We start from the raw sequence: 18,509 nt of genomic DNA, 5'->3' as shown, positions 1-18,509 counted from the left end.
AGATAAAATCATACAAACTCACGCTCCACGACATAAAGATACAAGCGTTCAAACTCACAGACACGCCTCACACGAGGAACTCATTTAACTCGGAGACTTTAACATACAAAGAGTCGTGGAACCATTCACGTACCCTATTCACAGAAACACCAGCATCAAACTTCACCTGTAGGGTCATACAATCCAACAGATACATCACACCCACAGACACAACCTATCAGACACACTGCACAGAACCAGCTGTTGAACCACTCAGACACATTCGTACACGTAAACGCAATTATCCGTCCTCGCAGTTGCACTTGATGCACAGATCACTCGTACACGTAGATGCAAGCATTCATCCTAGCAGGTAAACTATGCAAAGAGATACTGACATTAAACCTCAGAGATACCCAGTACTCACCTAAAAATGTGTCATCTAAAGGAATAACTCTACGGATTCAGCATTCGCTCAGGCACCTGCATTGCACCTTAAAGAAGCGCTATAAACACAGGATAACTGCACATGTATATACAGGCTTTCAACCTCACTGGTACAATCGGGTAATCACAGAAGCATTGCATACAACTATAAAAACAATCAATTGCAGAAATCTAGTGTTTATAAGAGTGGTGTGGCTCACTGGTTAGAGGCAGCAGACCCGGAAGCAGAGAACGGCCCGGGACCAGGGTTCAATTCCGATGCGGCAGGGTTGTGGACCAGGATCAGCGGAATCGATAATTATCGCCTCTGCGCCTACTCTAACCAGGGAACACACTCAGCAACTCTGGGCATTAGCTTGCCTCATCTCTACAACGGCCCCCCACATTCGCCGGGGATGCCTGGTTTCACCTTGGAGAAACCCAGTAGGGACCATCTCACAGGGATAGCCAGGACGGGTTCCCCAGCGGTCTACAGCGCCACGACGCCTCAGGGCAGCAGTGCGCTTTACAAGACACATACATTCACATCATTCAACTTCAGATGCAATACTCACAACTATCAATTGCGTCCAATCTCAGAGACTGAGCACAGATATACATATTCAACCTTGCAAATACACTGTAATGACAGATCAAATCCTATATCCTCACACATAAATTAACCCTTTACTTAGAGATAGAATCATTTATCTACACAAGTTGACTATAAATAGAAGTTCGCACTTTCAACCTCACTAACCTGTTATAGAGCCTTACAGATACACTGAACAATGATTCCAGCTTTCCAGCTCATATAAACAGATACTAGGCACAACTTCCGTGGTACTCAGGACACGCAAATATGACCCTGAATCCCACACATACACTCTGCTATGTTCCTATCAATGATGGACACAAAGTCTGAGCATACCATATGGCAAAACGAATGATCCGCATACTGTATAAATGGGGTGGCATGAAAAAAAAGGACAAAATATACAGGTACCCTGTTAATCGAGTGCTGGAGGAATATGCATGCGATATACACCAACCCCACAGATTGAGTGATCGAAGGAGATGTATAAGATGCACATGTACACTACAGATAGAAGTGATGAAAGATATGCAGAATATTGTCCACATACCCTACAAATAGCATGGTGTAATTATGTACACAAGATTTATATAGATTCTATAAACTGAAGTGATGAAAGAATGTACAGAAGAGGTACATGTAACTTATAAAAGGAGAGATGGAAAGACGAATGGAAGGTGAGCACATACGCGGTGGAAGAAGGAAATGCAGAAGATGTATACGTACCCTATGGAAAAAATGAAGGGAAGATATATAGAAGATGTACACGTACCCCATGAATAAAGTCATGGTAGAAAACACAAACGATGTACGAGAACTCGATGAATACTGTAGTGGAAGGCAATACACAAGATGTATGCATACCCTATAGATAAAGTTATAGAAGAACATAAACCATATTCACATATACCCTATGAATGAAATGATGAAAGGATATAGATTCCATGAGTGTACACATACCAGATGGAAAGCTATACAAAATATTTGACACATACCCTATGGAAGATGTGATGGAAGGCCATATAGCAGATGCACATGTGCGCTATAGAGGAATGATGAAAGGATATCGGGGAAGATGTACACATCACATACTTATTGAATAATTGATGGGGGGACTAAGCGAAGAACATGTAGGTGATCTGTACATACACTGTGAATGAAGAGGTGTGTGACAGCCTTCATATGAAGCAAAGGGATTGCACAACAGTTACTGAAATCCTACGGATGGAGACGAGCTACAGTTTCTTAAGATGAAAGCACAAGGCAGAATGTGTCACAGTCTGAGCTCTACAGCGTATCTAGCTCTCTTATATACCTTATAGAGAAACTGGTGATCTACAGTTGAGTGATACACACTGGCTATAGGGAACATCTACCAGCCTATGATTGAGAGGTACCGACACATGCAAGCATGAGCTGCTGAGTGTGGAGAGGTATCGTAAACAGGAGTTACAGCCTATAAAAGGAAGGAATGGGACCCTTCATATGTGATCCATTATCGACGACAGAAAGCAACATAAGGATGTTCTAGAAGTGTGACATCCCGTGAGTGCAGGGATGGATCCCATGGCTTAAGTTATAGCCTATGGAAGCCTGATACTCCATCCAGTGGATTCAGACATAGACACTTTCTGCGTATAATGGAATATTTTGTGGACAAGTAGCATACTATGCATAAAGTGATGTCCTACATATTAGTAACACTTAACCTTTTGGTGCTGGAGTGGTGACTTCCTGAGTGGAGCTGCATCCTTGGAGCCAGCGGCAACCTATTAGTAGAGTGATACACTATGCATATGAAATACTGTAACCTTTGGAGGAGCGGTGGCACCTGGATTAATGCACAGGGTGCCCACTGAGCACCATAGGATGTCACTCTTCCAGAGGTTACAGTATCACTAACACATAGGCAGGGGCGTATCTTCAGGGGGGTGTTTATGGTATTACACCCCCCCCCCCCCCCAAATAAATGTTGTTCCTGATAAATAGCTGGGTTCAGGTGCATTCAGTCAGTTATGGTGAGGTGTATGTCAGATTTCACCAGGAAATTTAACATGAACACAGACAAAAACGCATAGTCACTCTCTGCTTCTCTGCTTTGAGTCTTAAAATGTTTTGGTCATTTTAAAAGATATTGTGTTTTCCCTCAGTACCCCTACAAATGCACATTTGTCTCCTTTTCCACTGCCTCCTTGGCCACTCTCATGTGCCCTGCTTGTATAATGTATTTTAACATCATATGACAGTGTTTGTCGGAAAACTGGAAGTTCACATCCCCCAATTTCACTGACCAAGCTATGCACCTGCACATAGGGCTCACACATAGACCAAAGTCTCTGGTGGTCTACATAACACTCAGAGCAGCAGGTGGCAGGAACAATCAGGAAGGAGAATGTGAAGTCCGTGGTTCTCTTGATACACCCCAAAGATATACAAATCCCTACCCAGAAACGCGCCATGGCTCTTACTCATACTCACCATGAGTAAAATGAAATCCTCTTCTTCAAGCAACATCTCTATCATGTGCTTCGCCCCATATGTCTCTTTCTGTCCCTTTCATTTGCCCGCTCACCTTCAGGAGCTGTGTGGACCTGGCTGTGGACTCTTGAGAGCGCATGGCTCCATGCGACAGAACTCCTCTCGGCTGAGAGGCAACAAGACATTGGCTGCATTTGTAAAGCATTAAGTCTGTTTGTGGAAAGTGCTCCTTAGCTCTCCTTGTAGAGCGCTTTGCTAAGTGCCTCGCATCTTTTTTCACAGGTGAGAGACTCGTTCTGATGAGGACACTGAATCGGTCTATGACCTTGATGATGCATGTCCGATGTGTCCACAAACCAAAATAATATAAGTCGGCATAACATATGGATAATCTCTTGTGGGATTTGTTAGACGTGAAATGGCTTTCAGAAAAAGCCAGGTTTAGGTTTGTACAAAGACCCACGTATGAGAAAACTATTGTGAGCTCGTATCAAAAAATCACAGGTGTGTAGGACAGGACACATTTAAGCACTCACAACACGTTTGATTGATGCACATGCATGCACAAAGACATTCATATTAATACACAGTTCTATACATACATGTACTCACAAACAACTAATGTGTAGTGTATGCATAGGCATGCATTGCAGATGTCTACACATGTGTATTACACAAATATGTTTGTGCAGTACGCACATACACAATCACACATTGCACAGGTCTACACATCTATGTGTCATAAGCAACAAATGGGCAGTACATTTACTTGCTCACACATATTCTCACAGTAGAGACGTTTACACATTTGTGTACTGACAAATAACACCTTTACAATACGCACACACCTTCATTCAATGTATGAAGGTGTACATTCATGTTCTCAGGGACAACACCTGTGCAGTATGAATGCAAGCACACATATCCCAGGATGCACCAGTCTACATATGCATGTAGTCACTAATTACATATGTGCCATGCAAACAAGCACACACACATTCACGTTATACTCAGGTCTATTGACGCATGTACTTACCGATAATACCTGCAGTACACACACATCTGCTTGGACATCCACATAATGCCCGGGTTTTCACATATATGTAATCTCACATAACGCCTTGCAGTCTACACACATGCACACACACATTCACACAGCACGAGTCTGAACGTATATGTACTCACAAAAAAGCACATGTGCACTACATGCATGCACACACACATTCACAAAATACATAAGTCTGGGCATATATTTGCTCACAAACTACATCCGTGGAATACATACATAGCACGTATACATTTACTAACACAACACACAGGTTTACATACATTTATTCATATGGGGAATACAAATAACAGCTGTACCCTGAATATACTTGCACATACACGTTCAAACAATACACAAGTCTTCACACATAACTACTCACAACACAAGTAGCATCCGTGCAGTACAAAAGAGCGCCTACATATTCATACGGTACACAGTTTTACAAATATATGTACTCACAATTACCACGTATGTATGCCACCCATGCACATAGACATCAGCACAATAAACAGGTCTACATATATAGATATACCCACAATTAACACCCGTGCAATGTACACATGTTCACATTCACCTCAGTACTCCTGTATTCTTGTGTATGTACCTACATAAAACTCGTGTGCTTTGCAAACATTTCTACATGCACACTGATACAAGCCATGCAATTACAAAATGCGCACACAAACATAATCGCTGAATAAAACATATGTAGACATATATACACAATGAACAAGGGAGACATACCAGCACACAATTGGACAATAAGATATACATGTACGCATTAGCATAACACATATTTATGAACATAGCCACAGGCATTTGCGCAAAAATAAATGTACTCACGCGTATTCATGCATACCATGCATGCACAGTACTCACAAACACACACGGGCATCTAAACAAAACATTAGATCAACACAAACGTGCAATGCATATTGTTACAGGAGATTATATAATACACCCATTCACACACGTCTACAAAATGCAAATTTTCACAAAACACGAGACACGAGCGTAGCATATGCATGCCGATTTGGAAAAGCGTACATTTACACATACACAAAACCTGTCTAAAGATACCCACGCAACAACATATGCTCAATAAGTTCAATAAGCAACAAGAAAAAATGCACACAAAAAGTATGCCTTCAAGACCACATACTGGTCCTCACAAATAGCACATGTGCACATACACATTAACACAACACGCAGGTGTATGCAGATACAGTATGTGCCTTGAAACAAATACACGAGAAGTATGTATGCATACACGCACAGAAGATGAGGCGCTCACGCCTGGACAATGTCCGTCACATTAAGCGCGCATACACCTACCTATGGAGCTCACATTCCATAAGTGCAAACGTACAGCCAGAGCAAGGGACCCTTTACACTAGGACACGGGCACAGACACCAGCACAGCGCACACCTATGGCTCTCCAGGTCCTACCCGGGCACTCCAAAAACTGAACACCGAACCTTCAGCATAAAGTTAAAACGTATTAAAGACGTGATTAGCCGGAGTTTAGCGGAAACAGGGAGGTTCTGGGTCCACTGGACAGGTGTACGCATGCTGCCCGCACACTGCTCTCTGGGGACGTACAACAAGCACACCAGTATCCCTTCTCCAGGAGCACAACGGGCGCGGGGTCGTGGTTAATCTGAAGTTGCCGTAAGGAGTCAAGAAAGCGCTAGACATAACCCCAGGCACACTTAGTTCTCACAAGGGAAGGACTCGGCCTCGGGTACTACCAGACTTAAAACAGAACGACCAGGCGCGCTTCGGAGGGACAGAAAAGACTCGTCAGATGACCATCCTAAGGCATGTGGCTCAGAAAGAAACATACCCTGAGGAGACTTTCATTTGGGTCATTTCCGAATTAGCGTCGGAGCTCTAGGAAGATTTAAATTAAAGTGCGTGAGCTTCGGGGTCTCCAAAGAAGCTTCAGTTTAGCCGGGGCTTTAAATGAGCAGGTACTCACGGCGCTGAGAACCTGCACATTCTTTAATTTAAAAGGGAGAGTGCCTACACTTCTCAGCACAAATGCCAGACAAATAATGGGAAAATACCGGCACTTCTCAGCACAAATGCCATACTAATATTGGGAGAGTGCTAGCACTTCTCATCACAAATGCCATACTAATAACGGGAGAGTGTCTGCACTTCTCAGCTCAAATGCCATACTAATAATGGGAGAGCGTCTGCACTTCTCAGCACAAATGCCATACTAATAATTGGAGAGTGTCTGAACTTCTCAGCTCCAATGCCATACTAATAATGGGAGAGTGACTGCACTTCTCAGCACAAATGCCATACTAATAATGGGAGAGTGTCTGCACTTCTCAGCTCCAATTCCATACTAATAATGGGAGAGTGTCTGCACTTCTCAGCTCAAACGCCATACTAATAACGGGAGAGTGTCTGCACTTCTCAGCTCAAACGCCATACTAATAATGGGAGAGTACCATCACTTCTCAGCACAAATGCCATACTAATAATGGAAGAGTGTCTGCACTTCTGAGCTCAAACGCCATACTAATAATGGGAGAGTGTCTGCACTTCTCATCTCCAATACTATACTAATAATGGGAGAGTGTCTGCACTTATCAGCTCCAATGCCATACTAATAATGGAAGAGTGTCTGCACTTCTCAGTTCAAACGCCATACTAATAATGGGAGAGTACCGGCACTTCTCAGCACAAATGCCATACTAATAATGGAAGAGTGTCTGCACTTCTCAGCTCAAACGCCATACTAATAATGGGCGAGTACCAGCACTTCTCAGCACAAATGCCATACTAATAATGGGAGAGTGTGTGCACTTCTCAGCTCCAATGCCATACTAATAATGGGAGAGTGTCTGCACTTCTCAGCTCAAACGCCATACTAATAATGGGAGAGTGTCTGCACTTCTCAGCTCCAAAGCCATACTAATAATTGGAGAGTGTCTGCACTTCTCAGCTCCAAAGCCGTACTAATAATGGGAGAGCGTCTGCACTTCTCAGCACAAATGCCATACTAATAACGGGAGAGTGTCTGCACTTCTCAGCTCCAATACTATACTAATAATGGGAGAGTGTCTGCACTTCTCAGCTCAAATGCAATACTGATAATGGGAGAGTGCCTGCACTTCTCAGCACAAATGCCATACTAATAATGGGAGAGTACCGGCACTTCTCAGCACAAATGCCATACTAATAACGGGAGAGTGTCTGCACTTCTCAGCTCCAATACTATACTAATAATGGGAGAGTGTCTGCACTTCTCAGCTCAAATGCAATACTAATAATGGGAGAATGTCTGCACTTCTCAGCACAAATAGCACATTAATGATGTGAGAATACCGGCACTTCTCAGCACAAATAGCACACTAATGATGTAAGAATACCGGCACTTCTCAGCACAAATGCAATTCTAATAATGGGAGAGTGCCTGCACTTCTCGGCACAAATAGAATACTAATATTGGGAGAGTGCCTGCACTTCTCAGCACAAAGGCCATACTAATAATGAGAGAGTGCTTGCACTTCTCAGCACAAATACCATACCAATAATGGGAAAGTGCCTGCACTTCTCGGCACAAATAGCATACTAATATTGGGAGAGTGCCTGTACTTCTCAGCACAAATAGCATACTAATATTGGGAGAGTACTGGCACTTTTCAGCCCAAAGACCGTACTAATAATGAGAGAGTGCTTGCACTTCTCAGCACAAATACCATACTAATAATGGGAGAGTGCCTGCACTTCTCAGCACAAATGCCTTACTAAAAATGGGAGAGTGTCTGCACTTATCAGCACAAATGCCATACTAATAATGGGAGAGTGCCTGCACTTCTCAGCACAAATGCCTTACTAAAAATGGGAGAGTGCCTGCACTTCTCAGCACAAAGGCCATACTAATAATGAGAGAGTGCTTGCACTTCTCAGCACAAATGCCATACCAATAATGGGAAAGTGCCTGCACTTCTCGGCACAAATAGCATACTAATATTGGGAGAGTGCCTGTACTTCTCAGCACAAATAGCATACTAATATTGGGAGAGTACTGGCACTTTTCAGCCCAAAGACCGTACTAATAATGAGAGAGTGCTTGCACTTCTCAGCACAAATACCATACTAATAATGGGAGAGTGCCTGCACTTCTCAGCACAAATGCCTTACTAAAAATGGGAGAGTGCCTGCACTTCTCAGCACAAATGCCATACTAATAATGGGAGAGTGCCTGCACTTCTCAGCACAAATGCCTTACTAAAAATGGGAGAGTGCCTGCACTTCTCAGCACAAATGCCTTACTAATAATGGGAGAGTACCGGCTCGTCTCAGTAGCACCCAGGAACTATAGAGTAGTAAGTGCCTGCACTTCTATTTTTCCATTTACAGCACTGGGTTTAACGTTTCGGGTAGCACCAAGGGTTAACAAGCCCTTGCTAGATATGTGTGCGCAACCATCCGGTCACGTTTTCAGGATTCCTGAAGTCGCTTCAGTCGGAGTGCTTCGAAGCTGCCACGAGGTGTGTGAGCGCATTGGGACTCTCACAAAAAGAAAAATGAACAAACCGCGATGCAGATCATTCATTTATCGCGATATGTGCGTGGAGCGGCATCATCGCGTTCCTTGTAAAGCATGATGTCACGCATCTGTGCCATATCAAAGTTTATATTGACTCATACATAAGAACAAATACAAATGGACTTGGACTCTCGGTTAAGGTACTCCCACTGGACCCAAGAGAGCGTGATTCGAATCCCAAATGTCCTACCCATTTCAGCCAGCTGTGTTATCCTGGGCCAATCACTGTGTCTACCTCTGCCTCACTTCTGTGACCAGGAATCACTGGGACATGGTCTAAATTCCCCATTGTTAAACTCTGCCTTGTCCTAGACCAACCCCGCATCAGTTCAGCCCGAAAGTGCCTGGATATTGTTCGGTCCAGTGGACCGCTTAACAAATCTTCCACTTGCTCTGTGAGGCAATGATGATGTGGGGTAGAGGCCAGAGCTCCCGACTTTGGCGCTAGGAAACCAAATTCAAGTATCGGCGTCGGATTCACATCCTGTGATTCTGGGTGAATCACTTAATGTTCCTGTGCCTAAAAAATAAACATGCCCTAGTCCTAATGTAACTGTTGCTCATGCTCAGCGCTCCAATACCTTCTAGGCGAGTTGGCGCTATATAAAAGTGCAGAAACAAGTACAGCTGCCTTAGCTCCATGTCCCTGTTATTGCTATGTCCTATCCCAGCCTGGGTCTGCGTCCACCCTTCACCCCGCGGCGCTCAGCACAATGGCAGGTACTCACTGGTTGTGGTAGCCCAGAGGGTCCGAGAGGCACAGCTCCGAGATCTCCATCAGTCCAGATAGGGCATCCCCAGGCGGACGAGCGGGCACGGGTGCTCCGAGGGCGTCGAGGCGCCCGCTGGGAGGAGTGGGATGGTGACAGGGAGCTCCGGGTAGAAGGAGAGGCTCAGGCAGAAGGGATCGAACACTGAGGTGAGCAGCGCCTAGATACGAAATGAGGGACTGATGGAGGGCAGCGCACAGGTGCGGGGCTCGGTACCCGGTGCGGGCAGTGTCTTTAAGGAGCTCACTGATTGGCGGAGGCGCCGGGACCGCCATTGGCTCCTGTCTGAGACTGGGCGGTAAGTGGCAGAGCTGAGCTGGGGGCGGAGGAGGGAGGGGACGTGTCTGAAAGGCTCAGACAGACGGCGAGAGCCGCGCACTGGAGAAGTCTATGGGGAGAGCGGTGTCTGCAGCTGGAGAGGAGGCAGTGCCTCGGGCACAGCTCACTCCATCCCAGGGACCGCAGCGGCAGCTCGCTCTATCCATAGGGGCAAGAGTAGAGGTCTTTCCATCCACAGGACATAGTAAGAGCTCCTGCTATCCACAGGAGCAAGACAGCGATCCCTTCACAGGGAAACTCATTCTACCTCATCCTCAGGGCAATGCTCCCGCACTCCACACGACTATGCCCAGAGGGGCCTCGTTTCCAGAAACACGGATCCCTTGCTCCATAGGGGCAGGACGGACGACAGCTCACACCACCAATAGAACCAAATGTTACACATCTACACATGTGCGCAGGGCCGGCGGACTCCACAGGATCTCCCCAGGGCCAGTGCTCCTTCAGTACCCAAAACAATAGCCAGAGAAGCCACATTCCACGAGATGCAGCACCTTTACCCACGGGAGCAGCATCAGAGCTGTCTCCCACCGCAGGGGCAAAAACAGAACTCCCTCCAGCCCTGGGGGCTGCACCAGAGCTTCCTGTCACCTTAGGAACTGATCCAGACCTCCCTCGCGCCAATTTGCATCAGGCAGAGTTATTTCCGCCTGACCCTAGGGCAAGAGCCCCCTCCCACTTCTGTATGACCCAACCCAGAGACACCCCCGCCCCGGGACTCTGGGCACGGTCAAAGCTCATTCTGTTCAAAGAAAGTCTATCACAGATTCCTCGATTCAGAGGCAGAGTTCCCTCCCTCCAGAGCAACCAGACAGGTCCATCCCCAGGACCCGTCCATCCTCAGAGCCAGAAGAAGTGCTTTCCTCCTCCACAGCAACCACACGCGTCCATCCCCAGGGCCAAAAGAAAAGCTCCCTCCACAGCAACCAGGCGAGTCCATCCCCAGGGCCCGTCCATCCCCAGAGCCAGAAGAAGTACTTTCCTCCTCCACATCACCAAAACGCGTCCATCCCCAGGGCCAAAAGCAGAGCGCCCTTTCCCCCAGCGAGCAGGCCCGTCCATCCCCGGGGCCAGAAGAAGCGCTCCCTCCTTCAACATCAACCATGCGCCGTCCATCCCCAGGGCCAGAAGAAGAGAACCCTCCCACCACAGCAACTAGACCCGTCCATCCCCGGGGCCAGAAGAAGCGCTCACCCCCTCCATGGGGCCTGTCCATGAGCGCCCGAGAGGCTTCAGAATGTGAAGGCCACACTTCTTACACTGTCCACTGGTGCAAGCTTCTCCCGCTGCTCACCAGTGCCAGCGTCTCATGCTGCCAATCATTGACTGCATCTCACACTGTCCACCCACACCCGCTTTACTCCCTGCCTGCTCGTGACAGCTTCTCTCCTACCCATAGGTACCAACTCCTCCTACCCCCAGTGCCTGGCGCTCACACTGCCCACCAAAGTGCTTGAAACCCGCGAGGTGGGTAAAGCGCGGTGAAACCCACCAGCACCAGTGGCTAGAGGAGCAGAGGGTTACAGAAGGGTGCCACGGGCACCGAACACTCCTGGACAGACAACGACTTACACTTTGGAACAATTCGGGGGGACAGACAACGACTTACACTTTGGAACAATTCGGGGGGATTGTCGTGGTGGGTTTAAAACGTCAGAATTCGCATTTTAACACCCCACCTTACCATGTTGCACCCACGTGGTGGTGAACATGCGCTGATCCCGGTGCAATGCCACTTTACTCCTCCCCTGCCTCCCTTTCTTCGTTACCCTTCCCGTCCTGCCCCCCGCACACCAATAAAAGCCATGCGCCTGGTAAATCACTGTTATCTACGAATATGGAGTCTCGAGTAACATATGTTCTCCTTTATCCACGTATTTCCAGAGCGCTGACCTCGGAGTTGGCAGAACGGTCTGCAACTTCTGAAGTTCACCGCAGCCCAATGACGCGGGAATCCAGCCCTGGATCAAGATCCGTTCGGTGCGAAACGATATTTAGGGTTTATTTCTGGTTCATTCACCTTCACCTGGACACCCGAACTTTTATTTCGCAATATTCGACGTATTGGTGGGATGGCCAATAAACTAGCCCCCGGCGACCCTCGCGCTATCAGCTCCGACTCTCGGAACCGAAGCCGCCTCTTTCCGAACCGAGTTCGTGATAGCGCCTGAACACATCGTAATTCGGAACCCTCTTTGCGGTTCTGCCAGGTATTTTGTCCCGATCCAATTTGCTTCAGTTCTACGATCAGAGAGAAACGCGCCAATGTTTGCCCCTCAGATCATTCATCGAGCGCACAGTTTTTGCAATGTGTTCCTGATCAATAGAGCCATTTCCCGGTGAATTCGCTGTTTTATACTATTAGGAGTATTCGATGTATTTATTTTCACACAATGCTCACTTTTTTCTTCCTCCGCCGTCATCTATTTTTTCGTATTCGTCCTTGTTCTATTAAAGCACGATGTTTTTCCATATTGTTGTGTTCCGTGCTCCCGACCACTTTGCATTTGTGTTTTCGTTGGCCCAACAAAACATTGTATCTAACCAGCTTTGCCTTTTCCATTTTCTCCGACTATTCACTTCTCTCGCCGCGGCTTTAATTTTCTATTTCGTTTTTCTGAACGAATTGTCTGTTTCACTGCTGTCTTGTTTTACACTTCTTTGCTTTAATTTCCCCCTCTTATTTTCCCTTTGTGTTCTTCTTTTTGCCCTTTTATCCTTTTGAACCGCTCCACTTTCTTCTCAATAACTTGTTTCACGTGAAACCATCTCTAGATGTTCAGTCGATATTTTTCGGTGACTGAAACAAATTGATTACTCGGTAAGGGTTCGGACGTTTCATAAGTAAGACACTTTTGCCCCCTATGCCGGTTACACGAATCAGGTCTGGCTTGAGCGCCGGAAGCAGCAGACACCTGCGTATAATTTACAAATGCCATATTTCAGTCTTTGGCTGACAATTCTTAGGAGGTTGGTAAGAAGCAGCCACCAAAATGTGCAGTAACTATCTTGCTTTACAGGAGTAGCCCTTCTAAGTATCACGCATGTCGGGTTAGGGTAACGCGCGTTTCACTATTTTCCCTCTTTGCACCAATGGAAATATGTCAAGCAAATCAACTAATTTCAGGCAAAAAAGCAACATGCGCTTGAAGGTTTTCAAATGCCTGGAGAAGGTGAGACCCGCCCTTAGGTACACCATGCCGATCAACAGCCAGGCTGAATGCCTATCATTCTTAGTCCTTTGATCAGACCCACCTCCAATAGCTTCAAGTCATTCATGGAAACATGTGCAGCCTGGCCTCACAGACTCTCCGTCCTGCTACAGGACCAGGACAGTGGCAATGCTCCTGCACAGGCTGACAATGCTTAAGCATCTCTGGCTGCAGTTCACCACTGCACTCAGAAAACACGTTGTTGGGTTGTGTCCATTTGAATCCCAGTCAGCAACATTCAGCTAATAAGAAGAAAACACTGACCCTGTGTGGTTTTGAGGTTTCAGAGAGTGCCTCCGGATCAATGATGCAGCACTGCAGAACAGAGCCACTGGAATGTGGCAAGGAAGGACTGTGTTATGCAGCATGGTTTACTAGATTAGGTGTCAAGAAAAAGCAAATTATGCAGCGTAATGCAGCACATTTGTGGTATTACTTCAATATTTTGGCATTTCTTACACATGGAAAACATTTCACCCCATCAGCACCAATTTTACATCCAAATATAGCAATAGGCTACTAAAAGATGGCCAGTAGACCTTTGCAAAGGGCCACTGGGTGGGGTCACGAGTTACAATATTTTTTGTAACTTTGATCCGTTTGAGCTGGAAACAATTATTTGTGTTCAAATCAGCAGCTGATGCAGCGGATAATGCTTTCTGTGGCAATTTGGCAAATGAGTCAGTCCATCATTTTTGCGGAAAACTCCACAGTCGCATAATTGCATAATTCCAGTAGCCCTACTGGTAAGCAACAGGTTAATGTACTGTTGTGGGGTCTTTGGGTGTAAGTGGGCGTGTACAGCAGACAGACTAACAAGCAGCACTAAGCACAGAGACCTCCCAGGCTGCCAGTCTCCCTTCGATGGGTAATTTCATGAGCAGTATCAGTGATTGAAGTAGAACACAAAACCCTGCATTGAACACGTGTTTAAAATACACAGAAAGACACGTTCCTCATTTGTAAGGTGCACCCATGCTGTGAAGTTGTCAGCAAATACTTTGACTGGTGATTTATTTACAAGGCTCGTGCAAAAGGGGGGCCGCTTGAAAGCTGTGCAGTATACCGAGTGTTCCTTGTTGCGAGGTTACACTGTTTGCACGAGAAAGCAAAGACATTACTTTTGTCATAGTGTCATAAATATACCCAGGACAACCCTATTATGCGATGCAAACCAGTTAGTGACCTTTATGTGCACCTCAAACACGTGCCTTACAGCTGTTTAAAATACACAAAAGGGGCTAATTTGCGAGAACTGTTTATTACACGATTGCAATTTCGTCTACTGGTGATTATGTCAGTCAAAGTCTTTTGCACACATGGCATTGAAATGTCACACTTCAGTACACTCAAAAGCCAACAATGTCACACATCAGCAAAATAAAATCGTGGCAGCTTTGCAGGAGACAGGCAGGAGTCAACACAGCCAGTGGTGGGCACTTTAGTTTTCTGATAAAATGAATGAGTCGTAAAGAGAACCTAGATGGCGCACCCAGCAGCACAGAGGCGGTCAAGGGAGGCTGGTAACAGAGCCACGAGGTGGCCGAGGGGGCGCTACCGGGACGAGACACGAGCGGGTGCGGGGCAGGGAATAGTAAACACATTTCAAGTCTCGCGGGAGCAGGTGCGCCTCTGTTCACAAGACGAACATAATCATACGGCACTCAGTCGAACTGCAGGTAAATCTGAAACTGATACCTATTTCTGTCCAATTTTGTTTGCTTCTAACAGGATCATTCAAGAAAATTCGAGGGATCGGTCCCCGACTCCAGACCCCCTCTTTCCTTCAAAACATACCTTTAAAAGGGCCATTTAGTATTTAGTAAATTATGTCAACATGGGTCCCAAAGTCCACTCACTCATCGTCAAAAGGACATTCAAAAGTCTATATTGTTGGTGATTGCTTATGACAAAATAATTGAGAAAGAGACATAGAATGTTATTTTGTATTTCCACTGGATGCCCCATTTAAAAGGCTATTTCCAATTGCATTTGTTCATATTACTATACGGCATTTGTTAGTTCTCGTCAGGTGTCACTTTTATAGACTGTTTCTCCTATAACCGACAAAGTCCCCACCAGACTTATCTTCTTGTAATGTTTAGCAGGGTGGATTTCTCTGTCAGGATAATAATGCCTTTTGCACTGTAAGTTTCGTTGGGTGAGAGATTTTGGCAAGGGGCCTGCCTGCGCCGAGGTCACGTGGTTGCTGAGAGGTTCTGAGGGAGGGGGCAGGGGAGAATGTTCTTTAAGATTAGCGATTGAAATGTGAAACGGGGTTTCTAAAGCGGGTGTGATCTAGGAAGAGCAATGGAGGATCGGCCACAAGAGAGGTGGCCGACGTAGCTGGGAGAGTGATATGATTATACCACGCTAACCAGTACCACGCATGGCATTACCACGCGAATTTTACTTCGCATGTGGCTTTAGCACGCAGCATTTTTGAACGCAGGATTATTCTACGGTAAAAAAACATCTTCGAAACGGGAAACTGTACATAATGATAGTGATAGGCTAAACAATGTGTGCATATTATTATTAGCGTTAGTAGGCTATATCCAGGGAAATGAGGCATGGAGAGGGGTCAGTCTACAGTAGGAAAGGAGAGAAACACTTCATACTTTTTAGTCAGGGTAATTTTTATTTACTAAGATTTGTTTTCTTACCTGACACCTGCACGCCTTTTATCAGCAGCCCTTACTTCCACCAACCATAGAAACAAGCGTCAAAACACGTCTATGAAAATTAAAATAGGACTCCTATAATGACGGACACGTGTAGAGTTCTTAGATGCTGGTAAGATTCCATGCTTACGTTGTTATTGCTTGCTTACATTGTTATTGCTCGTGCATACTCTTGTGTTCCACGCGCATCTCTTGAAGAGTGCTTTCTTTCAAGAGATGCGCTCCTCGTGGCATCTCTCACATGCAACCTTCAACTGTGGGTCTGCCACTTAGACAGTTGAAGGTTTGCCGTGTGTGGACGTGCTCCTGTGGTGCTCTGTTACTTTGGTAATAAACTTACCTTACTTCATTCAACTAAGCCTCCAGACTGTTCCTGTGTTCATTTGAAGTGTATCTTCACATTTGGCGACGAGGGACTCCTTTTTCTTCGAAAACAGAGCATCACCAACCTTGCACCGTTCAACTTCCTCATCTTACTCCGCCAGAGCATGCCGTACATCCTTCGCCGTCAAGAAAACCCGCTTTAATTTGGCCTCCTGCATCAAGGTATCGGACATTTTCTTCATTTTCACCGATTTCTCTTCCTTGATGCGCCTCCTCTATGACGTGAGACGTTAGCGAGATCACCTTCTCGTTCCAAGTACACGTCATCACGCGCATACGCGCAATCACGTACCTACGCTACGCAGAGGGGCCATTTTGTTTTTGTTATTCAGGGTTACCATGGATACGATTTCACGATCGGAAGGATCGCAAAGCAAATGAATATTCGCATGTCTCTCAGGCATCAACGGTGAGCGGATTTTCAAGGTTATTTCACTTTTCCTTGCATTTCAGACATTTTAAAAGTTCTTTTTATTTAAAAAAGTAATTTCCTTCTGAAGATTTTTAACAATTTCAGACTTTTGCTGTTTTAAAATATTTTACATCCGTGTTATTCATTCAACATGGCTACTAACCAGCAAATTGTCGCTTTAAATTATTTTCTACCAGTTCCTGGTAAACCTAAGGAACCTTGGAGGCATTGGTTTCAGAACTTTGAAAGTTACTTAATTGCTATTGGAGCTGATGAATATGCACCAAAGAGAAAAATGGCTATTCTCTATAGCAATTTAGGAAAAGAAGGAAGACAAATTTTTAATAATTTGCCAAATCCTCTTCCAGCTTCAGGAAGTGGAGATGAAATTAATGAATATTCTGCTGCAATTTTAAAATTAAATAGAACATTTCTTGATCAGCCTAGTGTGATCCTTGAACGTTTTAACTTTATGAAAAGGCGTCAAGAACAAGATGAAACTGTTGAAGAGTTTATTTCCGCTTTGAGGAACCTTGCTTCTGAGTGCAGTTTTGGCTCTTATTTGGACACAGCTCTTAGAGATCAATTTGTATATAACTGCTGTCACAAAAAAATTCAAGAGCGTATACTAAGCTGCAGAGATCCATCCTTATCTGAAGTACTTGAAATGGCCAAAGGAATCGAGAGATCAATTGTATCTTCTAAGTGCATCTCTGAAAGTACCTCTTCCTTTATCCCAACTGACTTGAGTGTTAACGCAGTTTATTCTAAGGGCAAGCCTTCTCAAAGACCGTTTCAAAGGAGAACAAGTACTTTTTGTTTTCGTTGTGGTTCTAAAACACACTTGAGTAACAACCCTACTTGCCCAGCTCAAGGGAAAAAGTGCACTTTTTGTCTGAAAAATGGTCATTTCCAATCTGTGTGTCGCAACAGAAAGACTTCTCAAATTAATAACATTTCTTATTTTACAGGCGAAGATGCAGATGTTCAATCTATTGATTCTGATTTAAAAAATGTTACTATTAGTTCAGTCAATATTGATGCTAATGAGGGAAATTTAGCTGTAAAGGAAATTCTCTCTGTTCATTCTGTTTCTATTTGTATGGTTGATTGCATTGATTCAGAACGTGTGAAAGACCCCACTTGCCTAGTAATTGTTGATCAAATAGAAATTGACATGATGGCGGATTCTGGTGCCCCGGTGACCATCATATCTGATCATTTGTTCAACACCCACTGGTCTTCAAGAATTACTCTTGAACCTTTAGACATCATACCTAAAGGATATACTGGCAAACACATTGACATGTGGGGTTTCTTCATCACCAGTGTAACTTGTTTGGGGAGGTGCATTTACACAAAAGTATATGTAGCCACTGATGGCAAATGTATTGTAGGGTGGCAAGACCTTGCTAGAATGGGCCTCAAACTTGTTCCTGGTTCAGAATTTCCTGTTCAAATTAATGAACAAAGTACCTTTTCCTTCATCAATTTTATTGATGTAGGCATTGTCAACAAAATTATTGCTGATTTCCCTGAAGTCTTTAATAATTCTGTTGGTATGATAAAAAACTACGAACATCGCATTCGTCTCAAACCCAACGCAAT

General features: G+C 45.1%; 1 protein-coding gene across 2 annotated transcripts in view; it reads right to left on the bottom strand.

Moving 5' to 3' along the window:
• Positions 1-10,034, bottom strand: part of ESRRB (estrogen related receptor beta) — a 240,361-nt gene extending 230,327 nt beyond the window's left edge. For both annotated transcript variants that reach the window (XM_086936617.1, XM_086936618.1), the window contains exon 1: positions 9,829-10,034. In XM_086936617.1, coding sequence (XP_086792743.1) covers positions 9,829-9,878 — 50 coding nt within the window. In that variant the 5' untranslated portion in view covers positions 9,879-10,034. The remainder of the gene's footprint in view (positions 1-9,828) is intronic.
• Positions 10,035-18,509: the final 8,475 nt, after the last annotated feature.

This window comes from Lissotriton vulgaris, chromosome 9 (genome assembly GCF_964263255.1).
Source record: "Lissotriton vulgaris chromosome 9, aLisVul1.2, whole genome shotgun sequence".
NCBI lineage: Eukaryota > Metazoa > Chordata > Amphibia > Caudata > Salamandridae > Lissotriton > Lissotriton vulgaris.
This window is presented reverse-complemented; position numbering and strand designations above follow the sequence as displayed.